Source organism: Gossypium hirsutum, chromosome A13, assembly GCF_007990345.1.
Source record: "Gossypium hirsutum isolate 1008001.06 chromosome A13, Gossypium_hirsutum_v2.1, whole genome shotgun sequence".
Lineage (NCBI taxonomy): Eukaryota > Viridiplantae > Streptophyta > Magnoliopsida > Malvales > Malvaceae > Gossypium > Gossypium hirsutum.
Window position 1 is genome coordinate 97,593,063 of NC_053436.1, and position 13,250 is coordinate 97,606,312.

General features: G+C 35.2%; 1 protein-coding gene across 5 annotated transcripts; it reads left to right on the top strand.

Moving 5' to 3' along the window:
- The first annotated feature begins 1,732 nt into the window (after positions 1-1,732).
- Positions 1,733-12,990, top strand: LOC107895236 (increased DNA methylation 1). 5 transcript variants are annotated; one of them, XM_041085371.1, is made up of 9 exons: positions 1,733-2,903; positions 3,184-4,469; positions 5,753-8,660; positions 8,895-9,018; positions 9,657-9,733; positions 10,719-10,960; positions 11,179-11,265; positions 11,903-12,002; positions 12,120-12,990. In XM_041085371.1, the coding sequence occupies exons 3-9, from the start codon at positions 5,769-5,771 to the stop codon at positions 12,714-12,716; spliced, it is 4,119 nt and encodes a 1,372-aa protein (XP_040941305.1). In that variant the 5' UTR covers positions 1,733-2,903; positions 3,184-4,469; positions 5,753-5,768; the 3' UTR covers positions 12,717-12,990. The 5 variants fall into 5 exon arrangements, with proteins under 5 accessions (XP_040941305.1, XP_040941306.1, XP_040941307.1 ...); XM_041085372.1 differs by having other exon boundaries at positions 1,734-2,903; positions 4,389-4,469; XM_041085373.1 differs by lacking the exon at positions 3,184-4,469 and having other exon boundaries at positions 1,734-2,903.
- The last annotated feature ends 260 nt before the right edge of the window (positions 12,991-13,250 follow it).

Here is a 13,250-nt window from a genome sequence, read left to right on the forward strand (position 1 = left end):
TGCTGGAGACCTTGATAGAAGAAGATCTCTCACAGGTTATGTCTTTAAAATCGGAGGTTGTGCAATCAGTTGGAAAGCCACTTTTCAAACTACAGTCGCTTTGTCTACCACTGAAGCTGAGTACATAGCAATTACTGATGCTTGTAAAGAAGCTATCTAATTGAAGGGACTCTTTAGTGAACTCAATGAAGACCTTCAAATCAGTACAGTATTTTGTGACAGTCAGAGTGCAATCTTCCTTAAAAAAGATCAAATGTTTCATGAGAGAACAAAACATATTGATGTTCGGTATCATTTTGTTCGTGATATAATTGCTTGTGGTGATATTGTTGTGAGCAAAATTAGTACTCATGAAAATCCTGTAGATATGATGACTAAGTCACTGCCTACAACCAAGTTTGAGCATTGCTTAGACTTGGTTGGTGTTTATTGTTGAAGTTAAACCCTTAAGGAGTTTTATGGAAGAGGTGGAGAACTATCGTTGAGAGTTCGCGATGAAGAACTTGTTCATTGAGAATTCGTGTCAAGGTAGAGATTGTTAGAATTAAGTGACCCGGATCATTATTTAAATAAAATACAATGGTAAAATAAAATAAAAGTAAAATCCATATAGAACTACACTTTTTTATTTTGTTTTAGAATAAGGTTTTTTAAACCTTATTAAACTCCGTCTATTTTATACTGATTAGAATAAGGTGTTTCACTACACTCCTATTAGAATATGGCTTTACAAGCCTATAAATAGACATAATCTATTCTTCTTGTAATAATTCAAATTTGACATAGTAAATTTTCTTCTCCTTTGCCAGTGGTTTTTTCCCTAAAGGGTTTCCACGTAAAAATTTGTGTGTTTTTTATTTTATTTTATTTTTTCACACTAATGTTGGTAAAGAGGATTAAATAGGAAAAAATATCCTCACCGAAGGTATTTTTCTTAATTGAATCTTAAAGCTCAATGGAAAACCACAGTCGCAAGGCAATAGAAATGCCTCAACTGAATCAAAACATTATTATCCAAACAGACAATTGTGGTGCGTTTGGAGTTTGGGGTTTGTGATTTGGGATTTGAGGTTTGGGGTTTGAGGTTTATGGTTTGGGGTTTAGAGTTTGGGGATTAGGGAATCTCAACTTATCGGAGCTAAAGGAGCATCTAAAGAAGCCTAACTTAGGGAAAAGAGTATTGTTTAGATATTAATTTTTAGGTTAAGCGTTTTTTTAAAATAGACTTAATGGTTTAACTAATGATTTGATTAACGAAAGTACCAACTTGGAAAAAAAATAGTTTAGTACCATTTGTGACAAATAAAATTTAAATATTAAGATGAAAAAAAGAGCACAATTTAAGTACTAATTTGTGGATTAAGCAAACCATAATCCTTATTCTTTGCGTTCTAGACCTCTTCTAACACGAACTCCAAACTCAAGAAATTATTATATGTGGGGAAAAATATTATATGGGTTATACTCCATAGCTCTTTATTACAAGAAACATGAGAAATTATTTGTCATAAAAAGATTATACGTGTTATAGCTATTCGTTAAGTAGTCCTAAGGTCTCACACCCTAAGATAGAGCCCACACCATTAAAAAAGTTCAAAGGGTATCACGGTTATTCTAATAAAAATACCGTAAAATCAATTACAATCTCATTCTAAACTCATCAAGTCACATTGGGCTCCGGCTCAGACTCGGACAAAGCCTTTTTCAATACTACGCAATATAAAATTAATTGCTAAAACTCTATTCTAATACCAACTCAACATTCTCGGACCACTAAACCTAGCAGCTCTGGTGTGCCCGTTCCTAGGTAACTTCAATGTTATAACAATATGAAAACCTGGTTTTCCCCTCTGGACCATCCACCAACCTGGTTTTTGGATCCTCGACTCCAGCTGTTTCATCGCGGTGTTCTGCTTTCAAATGTCTTAGCTAAAACTACCATCATCTTTTTTCCTTTTTTCTTTGATGCTCGTTGCCCGCCTTCACTTCGCCTCACCAGTACTTACTACTTACTGCCTACTTGGCTTTACCAGGTCTGGGGATTCCATTAATTGATGGGTTTCTTTAGTTCTCCTTGGTGGTTTGGATGGCTCTTTTTATGCCCAATAGTTCTTTTGTGGCATGTTTCACAGCTCTTGTCTCCAACCTCAAAATGGGGAACTCAGCCACTGCAGGGTCTATCTTCTCAGGGTATTTTATAGCTCAATATAGGATGCCAAGTTACTGTATTTTCATACATTATACTAGTTTGTTTGTTCAAGTTATTGAAATAATTTGAAGGGAAAAAATGCAATAGTATAATTCAAATATAAACTGTATTTTGCTAGTTCAAAGGGAATAGATTTCGTTATTGTTTTTATCGAAATGTATCACTGCAAATATTATTGGCATAATATAATATAAATCTTATTTAGTTAATTTGAAAGGATTATTTATGTATACAAGCCTTATTTTGGTTAATTGGAACGGTTTTTTATTTGTACATCTAAAATGGTAAGTAAAAATGCAATAATAATAAGGCAATTACAAAAGCGAAGTGGAAAGAGAGAAGAAGTACAAATGACATGACATATAAACTTACATGGAAGAATTTTCTTATTTTTATTTTTATTTTTTTCCGCCATTGCCATCTGTTACATTATGGAGCACTATTCGGGTTTTCCAAAGCCACTTCAGTTTTAAAACTGGGGGCTTCCTTTATATTTTAAACTGATGAAGCCAAATGCAAAAAGGAAGCCTGTTTTGTTTTTTTTGTTTTTAATATCTATATATTAAGATTCTCTCTCTCTCTCTCTTTTTTCTTTTTGTTTTTTTAGATGAATATGTTTCAGTTTTTCAGCTCTTCAACCCTAAATTGAAGTTTGTTCTTCTTTTGCATGTTGATCAGGACATGCATTATAAAGGTGAGCTCTATTTTTTTTTTGATAAAATTTTGAAATTTTGGGCGTTTGGCATTGGATTTCTGGGTTTTGATCTGAATCTTGTTTGCTTTTCTGGGTCCTGGAAGGATTTTCATTTCAGTTTGCATTTCCGGTTATGTTTTTTAATTAGTTCAGGTTATATATGTTTGATATGCATAATAAATTGGGATGAAAAATGAACAATTTTAGCTAAAACGTAAAAGAAATTCAAGTTTAATTGCAACCATAGTTTTTTAATTTTCATCAATTTCTTTTGAGGCAGGTGAAATTAGGAAGGGTTCAATGATGTTCTTATAAGATAAACATTGTTAATTTTTATTAGAGGAAAGCGGGCTGCAGATACTGAGAATGAGCATTTTGATTTTCTACTTACCAGTGCAAGTACATTTATCTATTGATTGTGTTCTGAATTTGGATTTTTGTTCTGGTGAGAGTATGAGTATTTCGATTTTCTTTATTTTCTGTTTCTTTTGTGATGGCTTGTTTTCGCATGAGCTGAAAGTAGCAGTTGTTAGTTTTGAAATGTAGGCAAATATACTGTTTCATAATTCCATGCATGATAATGGTGATAATGATCCAATATTTCTGTTATATCTGGCTAGAAAAAGTGAAAAAGAAAGGAAAAGACATCCAAGTATAAAGTTGGAGTTGAACTTCTTTGTGTCAAATTGAATCATCCCGCATTTTTTGCGGTCACTTGGTCACTGAAAGAAGTTTGTCGCTTTATCAATCTTCTACATCTAGTTTCGTTTTGAGTAGAAAGAAAAGAAGAGAGATGTCGATTGGGGAAGGCTTTAAAAGCTTCATGAAAGAGTATATAGTTTAAACTGTATATTAAGTTAATAATACAGTTAAACTTTTGAAATCTTTAAGTTCATAATACATGAAAAAGCTTTAAGAAGCCTTCAATGGAATGATTTGCATATTTTTAGAAGTCATTTGAAATCTTTATGTATGTCACATTGATAACCAGTACGGTGCTGCCACATTCCATATTGGGAGATAATGGACCCTATGGAAACTTAAAAATAATTGGTATTGATTGAGTGCTATCATCATTCATATAAATATCAACTGCTATCAAACAAGTGGAAAGGTAGGTGCATTTATAACTTTTTCTTTGAAGCCTGTGTCACTTGACAGTTATATTTCTGTTACAGGCAACGTGATCTCCACATTTGGCATATCCAAAGAGAGAGAGACACGTGTTAATGTTTCCGAACCCATCATTTTAATTTAACAAAAATTTTTGCCACTTCTTCTGGTTTTAATCTTGTGCATATGACATGGAGAAGTCAAGGAGGAATTAGGTTATGGCTAATCATTATCTATGTATACTTTGATGGTCTGTTGTTCCCTATGCTGCCTGGTGGAATGCAATCATTCCTCAAGCATAGCTGTATCTTTACTGCATGTCTATTGGAGCTCATACACTTTCCTTTTTTTGTGGTTATATGGACTCATCAGCAAAAGAGTCTTCTATAAGTGGAGTCTTTGCATACCACTGGAAGTGGATGGGATCCTACTTTGCTTGGTCTTGTGTTAAAGGTTAGTTGATGGTGCCATTGACAAACATATTTTAAAAGTAAGAACAAGATGGGGGGGAAATAATGTTGTTTACTTATTTATTTTTGTTTGTTGTTTTTTTTCCGCGTGCCTTAGCTATTGTTACTTTTCTCTTTATTGCACTGGTGTTCTGAAAAGACATACTGTTTGCTGATACCATGAAGCCTTTAGTTCATTTGAGAATGTATCAATGTACGTTTCCCTCTCTTCTTTTTTTTCTAAAAGCACACATAAGAAAGAGCAAAGAATGCAGATTACTTAAGGAGTTCATGTTTTCAATTAGTGATTTGGCATTACTCTGGTTATAGCTAGTCATAAATCTGATATCCAAATGGTTATGGCAAGGGAAAACCCTGTCTTTGGAAATAACAATTTTAATATTTCATCCGAACATCATGGTCTGCAACTAGTTGGTGGCAGTCTGTTGTTCTTAACCTCTTTCATCTTTTGTATCTATATATTTTTTCTTGAAAAGTCTTTTTATTCTTTAAAATAGAAAACATGAATGGTTCTATTGATGTTGTTGTTGTTAAAATTTCTAGATGTTACATAACTTATTCTAAGGCAAGATAGGGATTTTTATGTAATTTGATACCAAAAAAATGCAGTAGTACAGAAATGAACGCCGTTAGGTTATTTGTTCGGATGTGAGTCTGCATGAAAGAGAGAGAGATTCCATTCATGTCAATTTGACATTTAGTTATTTCATCGCCCTCCTACTTGTGATAGTTTTAGCCAAGATTAAGCCAAAATAACCCAGTTGAACCTTTCCAAATGTTCTTTATCCCCCAGCTATGAAGATGAGACGTTCATATTTTCTCATTGGAACCTTATTTTATTAATGGAAAAGTTAGGGTTTTGAACATTTTAATGGTTATCGTTCAATGTATTATAGTGCACTTTGAGTATCCAGGGAGGACAATTTTGGTAGTTTTCTTTGCTATTGTCTCTTATGATTCTTTTATTTAAAATATTAACATCTAAACTAAAATGTGTTTTTAGGTTGTTTGTCTATTTTATTTTTCTTTATGATTTATTTTATTTGGTTATTTATGGCTTGCTTTATTCAGTTTTTATGCTTTTGTCTTCATTGACTTTAATGTTCATTTATGTTACCGCTTTATTGCAGAATTAGCAAATCTAGTCATACTCTCAATTTTTAATATTCGTTTTTAATGTTTTAGGATTGTTTAGGTTTTACAATTATTTAAGCATTTATTATGAAGGACAATATCTAATGCCTGATCTTATTGTTTGGCATATAGATCAGTCAAAGCAGGAATGCATTTGACGGAGATGTCGTTCAGTACATATTTTGAAGATATGCATGATGATGGTTTTGAGGGGTCACATGATGACCACAGTATTTCTACAGAAGTTTTCTCTAAAAATGATACTGGCAGAATAAGTAAAAGGTGCCTTGTTACTGGAGCTACTAATTTCAAGGGTATCAAGAGTCCAGAAGCATCACTATGTTCTTACAGTGCAAGCTCAGCTGTAACAAGCCTTTCTTGCTCAAAAACTTTATGCCAGGAGGTTTCCAATTTAGCAAATGACAATTGTGGTTGGGTTTCTGCATTAGGGAGCTTTCCTGAAAGATATGCTCTGGCTGAGAGAGATGACCAGAATGCGAGTTTCAAGCGTATGAAGCTTTCCACTGGTGAAGTTTCCAGGGGCGAAGCACAAAAGAAAAAGGCATTGAGTGCACCATTGCAGCAGAAGGAAATAGTTAGTGGCTTGTCCTCGACACCTACAAATTCTGTTTGCCAGAGAGTTATGCCTTATTTAGTTGAATCATCTGCTGTAGAAACGGAAAAAGGTGCTGAAATGGAAGATGTAGATGTTACTAAGTCCAGAATACAAGACTCAGGTGCGAGTGAAGGAAAAGAAGTGGTAGTAGGTATAGCTATAGCTTCACCTGTCTCCGAGGAGAGTTTTGCATCAAAGGTTGTTGTTTCTAGCCCGGAAACTGCTTTGGTAAAGTTTGAGTCTCCTTTATGTACTCTGGAAAGATTTAATTTATGCCAATCATTTGGAGTGGACGGTTCTAATATTTCTGGGGCAACAGTGTCTAAGAAGGATCCCCGTCCTCTTCTGCAGAGCCATGTTTTTCACGTACTAAAAGGAGCAGGCTGGTCTATTGAGAGAAAGAAAAGGCCCAGTAGGAGTTATATGGATACAGTTTATAGATCACCTGAGGGGAGGCTATTTCGTGAATTCCCTAAAGTTTGGAGATTTTGTGGCGAGGTTTTGTTGGCTGATAAATACGACTTCATGCTGGAAAATGATGGTAAGAAATGGACTGACATGATCCAGTTCTGGTCTGATCTCTTAGAGACATTGTTGAATATCGAGAAAGAAATTAACCGAACAAACCTTTCTAATGCATTGGCTCTACATTGGACTCTATTAGATCCCTTTGTAACTGTTGTATTTATTAATAGGAAGATTGGTTCTTTAAGAAAGGGAGATGAGGTTAAAGCAGGAAGAAGTTTAGTTATTGAAAAGAACAAGAAAAATGATACTGTTTTGGCACACAGGAAAAAAGTTACTATGAGAAAGTTCTGTTCTCAGGGAATGATGCCAACTCAGCATTGTGATTCTTCTCTGGCCGCTAAAAGTTCATTGACAGTTCCCAAGAGGAGCTATGATTCCTCTGAGGAGCTCTCTGGCAATGGAAGTTTGTCAAAATTCTATGGTAAAATGAGTAGTGGGGCAGTAAAATGTCTAAAAGATGTATCTAATATGACTGACCAAGAAGGTTCGTATTTGGTAGATACTGCAAACAGGTTAGAAACTTTTGGTTGCGAGTTCAAAAGTTTGCATATTGTTTCATCACATGCTTGTGGATCGGATAACACATACGGTCAGCTAGTTAGTTCTCAATTTATTTATCCTGTTGCTTCTGGAGATGTTACCAACATGCTTCATGGTTTCAAATCTGTTTCCCCTCACCAAGATAGCAACACAATATCTCCAAGCTTTGGTAAACAAATGTCTTTATGTAATGGAGAAACTCTTAATGAGGTTCCAGGAGATGTATCGTTTGATTCTCAGGAGGAAAAAGACAAAACATCTGGAGCTCTAGATGCTGGCAATGTCAGAAATTTTCCACAGCATTTACTGGATGACCATCCAAGCTACCCTAGTGATAGCCTGATTCAGTCTGGGGATGGTGAAGATCAGTTTGAGAAGTCTGCTGAAGCTCTGAAGTTTGAAATAAACAATGAAAACTGTGCACAAAATGCTATTTTGAAAAAGAAGGCACGCAGGAGATCTAGAAAGATATCTGAAATAAGTTTGACCACATCATATCAAAGTGATGTTCTATGTTCTTATACTCCTGATATGAGTGAACAAGATATTGACTCATGCCAGGCTGACTTAAATTCAAAGGAGATCCAAAAATCATTTGAAACCAAGGGAAGCCTACAAAAGTCCTCATCTCCTGGGCCTTCCCTATGTCAAGTGGAGAAAAGAGGCTCAAATTTTAAGAGGATTTGTTGCAATCGTGATGGTTCTGAAAGTAGAAAGAAGAAATCAACTGAATGCCAAATTGAAGATGATGACCTGCTGGTTTCTGCAATTATAAGAAACAAAGACTTAAGCTTGGGTGCCACCAGATCTAAATTGAAGGCCCCCAAAGTAAGAGCTCAGACCAAGTTCAAGAGAAAGAGGGGCCGCCCAAGGTTGCTTCCTCGAGTAAAGGGTAAAGGAAGGAAGCATGTTACTAAGATCAAGTTGAATAATGTTGGGTCCAGAACAGTGCTCTCATGGCTGATCCTAGCTGGGGTCATTTCACTGAATGATGTCATCCAATCTCGGAATCCTTATGATGATGCTATCGTTAAAGATGGCTTTGTTTCCTTGGAAGGAATAACCTGCAAGTGTTGCAACAGGGTGCTATCAGTTTCTGAGTTTAAGAACCATGCTGGATTCAAGTTTAACCGTCCCTGCTTGAATCTTTTCATGGAATCTGGTAAGCCTTTCACTTTATGTCAGCTACAAGCATGGTCTGCTGAGTACAAGACCAAAAAGAAAGGAATCCGGAAGGTGGAAGCTGACGAAAATGATCGAAATGATGATTCCTGTGGTCTATGTGGAGATGGTGGTGAACTGATTTGTTGTGACAACTGCCCTTCTACTTTTCATCTGGCTTGCCTGTCTATGCAGGTTTGTCCTTTGCTGTGTTTTCTTTTTGGGCAGTGACCCATGTGAACAGTGATTTTTTGCCCTTCTTCTAAAGTTGTGTAATATTTGCTTTCAGCATTTATGACTTAGTTTTGCTTCTGTATTCTGGAGAGAATATAGATTACTCTGACATTTCTTTCCAAAGTGTGTAGCTTTGGTTTATTCTCGTTATTTTGGTTCCTAATTATTTCATTTGCTTCAATTTGTTACTTCCAGGAATTACCTGAGGGTGATTGGTATTGCTCAAATTGCACTTGTTGGATATGTGGGAATTTTGTTAATGATAAAGAGGCTTCAAATCTGTTTGATGCATTCAAATGTTCCCAGTGTGAACACAAATGTAATTCTCCTCCCTTCAGCATGTCATTTCCTCTGAAAAGATTAAATTATCTATGAAGACAGTGTGAGAAAACAGGATTTTAGATATTTTAAGAACATAGTTTAGGAGCTGTTTTAGGACAATAGTTTAGTAGTTTGATTTCTCTGATTTCTTTCCTGTTTTCTTTCATTTATTAGTTCTGTTATTTAGGGGAACAATAAGTGTATATATAGGATTCCTACTATTGAATAAAGACCATTGAGTTTTCCCTCAAACGACAGACAGTATACAGTTTCCTGGCATGAATTTGGACAAATAATCTTATCTTAGATGTGAGGCAGGCTAATATTTCCTGTTTTAAAGTTTTTTTTCTTGATTTTGATTTTTCAGTGAGCAAAACAAAAAAAAGTCAGTTCAAAGAAAATGTTAAGTATTCTTTGTCTATTTTGTTTCTTGAAAACATTAGAAATTGTAAATCTATTTCCACAACTTCATGTAGTAGTTTCATGAAATCATTATGGACGTTTTATATATTTACCATCTTTTTTTTTCTTTTGGTTTGTTTATTTTTTATGTCTTTGTGTATGTCTGTGTGTGTATGATGCTTCTCTGGTGATTACCGTTTCTGATTTTCTCATTATCACAATGTTTGTAAACAGATCATAAGGAATGTCTGAATGATAAATTTCAATTCAAAGAAAAGGAATCTTGGCTCTGTGGGGGAAGCTGTGAGGAGGTATTTTTGAGATTCAAGTATCTTGACTCTGATTATGTTGCAAAGGATCTATTGGATTTAGCTTATTGAAAATGCTTTCAGTATTCTTAACATGAGTTGAAGTCTTTACGCTTCTTGTACTTTGTTTTTTGTATCTGGTTATTTTAAATCAACAATTCAGTAGGTGTGGGATGGAACATCCCTTCCTCATTCCACTGCAAGATAAAGTAGAGCCAGATGGACCCAACTGCACCCTGGAAGAAAGCAGGCCTTTGAATTGGCACTTTAATTGTATTCCATAAGCTGCTTAATAAATGCTGTCTTTGCAGCTTTTTGAAGTTTCTCCCCAATAACATTTCTGCAAGGGCTTTTAAACTTTTGAATGCAAAGCCAGACAACAGTAGTGCCTACCCATGCAGTGCAGGCTTAGCCTATGCACTGAATCCAGATCTTCTTATAACTCCTCTCTTTAATCAATTTTTATGGTGTAAAGAACTTGCTGAAACGGTTTCATTAGGTTTAGGCTAAGCCAAACTGGGAGCGTCAGTTAAGCCCCTTCTCTAACACTTTGTTTGTCCATTTCTTTGGTTTACTTTCAAACAAATGGTAGCCGCCTAGTGTTTTTATTTTAAAGTTGGTTGGGTGACTATTTATGTCTTTTTTCTGTCTTCACTCCTTATCTCGTTTGCTAACCACTTTGGATTTTGATTTGTCCACTAGTTTAACTTTTGTTTAATTATATAGTTATTTCCATTTTTTTTAAAAGGAACAACATGTTGAATTTTTAGGCTGCATCTCAGCTTTTGAACTTGGCAAATGTATGCTATTCATGTCAGCTGAAGTGTTCCATCCTGCCATTATAAAAGATCTTGGCTTTGAATGATCTGTTGTACTTTTAACTCTCACTTTATAGCCATTTCGTTAGCCTAAAAGGCAACCAGTTGCTGCATAGATGCTGACCATGATTCTTTAGAAGTTCTAATGCAAGCTTCACTGGTATTTGCAGCTATACTCAGGTCTTAGTTCTCGACTTGGCATGATTAATCACCTCCCTGATGGCTTTTCTTGGACACTTCTTAAATGTATTCATGAAGATCAAAAAGTTTACACTGCTCAATGGTTTGCCCTGAAGGCAGAATGCAACTCAAAATTGGCCGTCGCTTTGTCTATCATGGAAGAATGTTTTCAGTCTATGGTTGATCCAAGAACTGGGGTAGATATGATACCCCAACTCTTGTACAATTGGGGGTGAGACACCCAGTCTTCTTTTTTTATTGATAAGTTTCCTTTTCATCCATTATCTTCAACATTATGGGTTTGGCTTTTACACATCTACACAACATTTTCCTCCTTTTTAGTGTCATCCAGTTCTTAGACATGTTTCATTCTACCCTGCTCATTATTTTTTATTTCCTGCTTGCAAGGCTGCTTATGATTTGTGATCCTTTTGTTGTTTAAATGATCAGGTCAGATTTTGCACGCCTTAATTTTTTTGGATTTTATTCTCTCGTCTTGGAGAAGGATGACGTGCTGATATCTGTAGCATCCATCAGGTAGTATTGATGTTCTTCGGACGTACTTAATATTTCAATAATTTCTTGAACAACTGTAAACAACTCGGTATGCTATGTTATCCCTTGTTCCTTTCCGAATGTAATATGCATTAAAGCTTTTACGAGGAATACCTTTTTTTTCTAGATATATATTTCTTGGTGTCTGAATGGTTAGCATCTATAGTATTTTGTTATGATGGTTTAAGAAATAGGATGCATTTTGGAGTCAAAGGATACAATTATAAACAAGTTTACTGGAATTCTTTACTGGCAAAAGTATGGTTATCAATTATGTTGCTCTCTCTGACTTTATTTTTCTTGAAGCAACCATGTTTCTGGACATGAGTTCAAAAATACTCTTTTAAGGATTTTCCAAATACGTGGAAAAGCTAAGAATAATTAAATATTTTTTATATCCAGTATTTGCACCGAGTCTGTGTAACATAAGCTATTAAGATAGTTTGAAATGGAAGTAACATGGGTTATTAAGATAGCTTGAGGTGAAAGTACTTTTTTAGCAAATTAAAACTTTCGAAAAAGAATCTCACATTTTCCAATTTGAATATTTTAATCTGTTTCAGACCGATTTGGTGAACAATTCTGTTTATGTTCAGTCTTTCTCTGCTCTTTGGTCTAGGATTCATGGGGTTACAGTTGCAGAGATGCCTCTCATTGCAACTTGCATAAACTATCGTCGTCAAGGAATGTGTCGACGCCTTATGAATGTTATTGAAGAGGTATTTTATGCACAACTTGTTTCTTGAATCTAACACTGTATATTGACATCATTGCTAATGGGTTTTCTGTTTTGATACTATGGGGCTGTCCACCACCTGGATCCATGCTACCTCTAGATGCTCATCTCATTCAAGGTGGAAAAGCTGGTTATAACCGCCATTCCAAACTTAGTGGAAACATGGACTAAGGGTTTTGGCTTCACACCAGTAGAGGAGGACGAAAGAAAAATGCTTAAGAAGATCAACTTGATGGTGTTTCCCGGAACGATATTGCTTAAGAAGCCCTTGTATCGAGAATCAACTGATATAGTAATTCACTCTGTAGGAGATCAACCTGTATATAAAGCCAATGCCGAAATAGGAACTGAGCTTGCCGGAGACAAGAACCTGCAAGAATCAGAAATAGATGGTATGAAGGAAATCAAAACCACTGATGCTGGCGAAGTGGTTGAAAAACCAACCTTAAGAGTTACAGAAACTACTAGATTAGGCATTTGTACAGCAGGAGAACCGGTCAATGAATATGACCAGTGCTCTGACCATAATCGTTGCTCAGCTGAGCCGGATGACAGGCTCAACGTTGGGCCGTGTCGAGAAACCCCTGCTGCAGAAATTAACTCTGCAGCCCAATTTGAGAGTTGTGGTGGTGACAATGAAGCTGGTAACGAGCCGAAAGCGGAGTTTAAGCAGCAATTAGTAGAAAAGCAGTGGTGAAATGGATTAGAAGGTAAGTGGAAAGAGAAGAATATAAACAGTAGCTGACCGGAAAGAAAATAGTTTGCAGGAACAATTTTCAGATAGCCATAATTTTTTGAGGGTTAGTTCCTAGTTTTAAGGCTTTATATTATGATTATAATTATTTGTAATGAGACAGATTTATGTGGAAGAATAGGTGGAGCCTGCAAAAGAAAGACTTGTGAATTTTGCAAAATGTTTTAAGTAGAAATAATATTATAAAAATCTGAAATCTCCAACCATTTTTCCTAAACTTGAATTTAAAATTTTAAACATTTATAATTATTTTTTAATGATTTAATGCATTTGGTTCATTCAGCAAATTCTAATATTCCTTTTTATTTCTAAGTATTACAAATACAAGAACAAACAAATGTAATCAAATCAGTACAAGAGATAGAACCCAGTATTATAATCGAATTTTTTTAGATCTATAGAAGTGATATTTTAATTCAAATTTCAACACTAATTATATGTTTAATTTCATCTATTAAATTTGATACTGGATTCGAA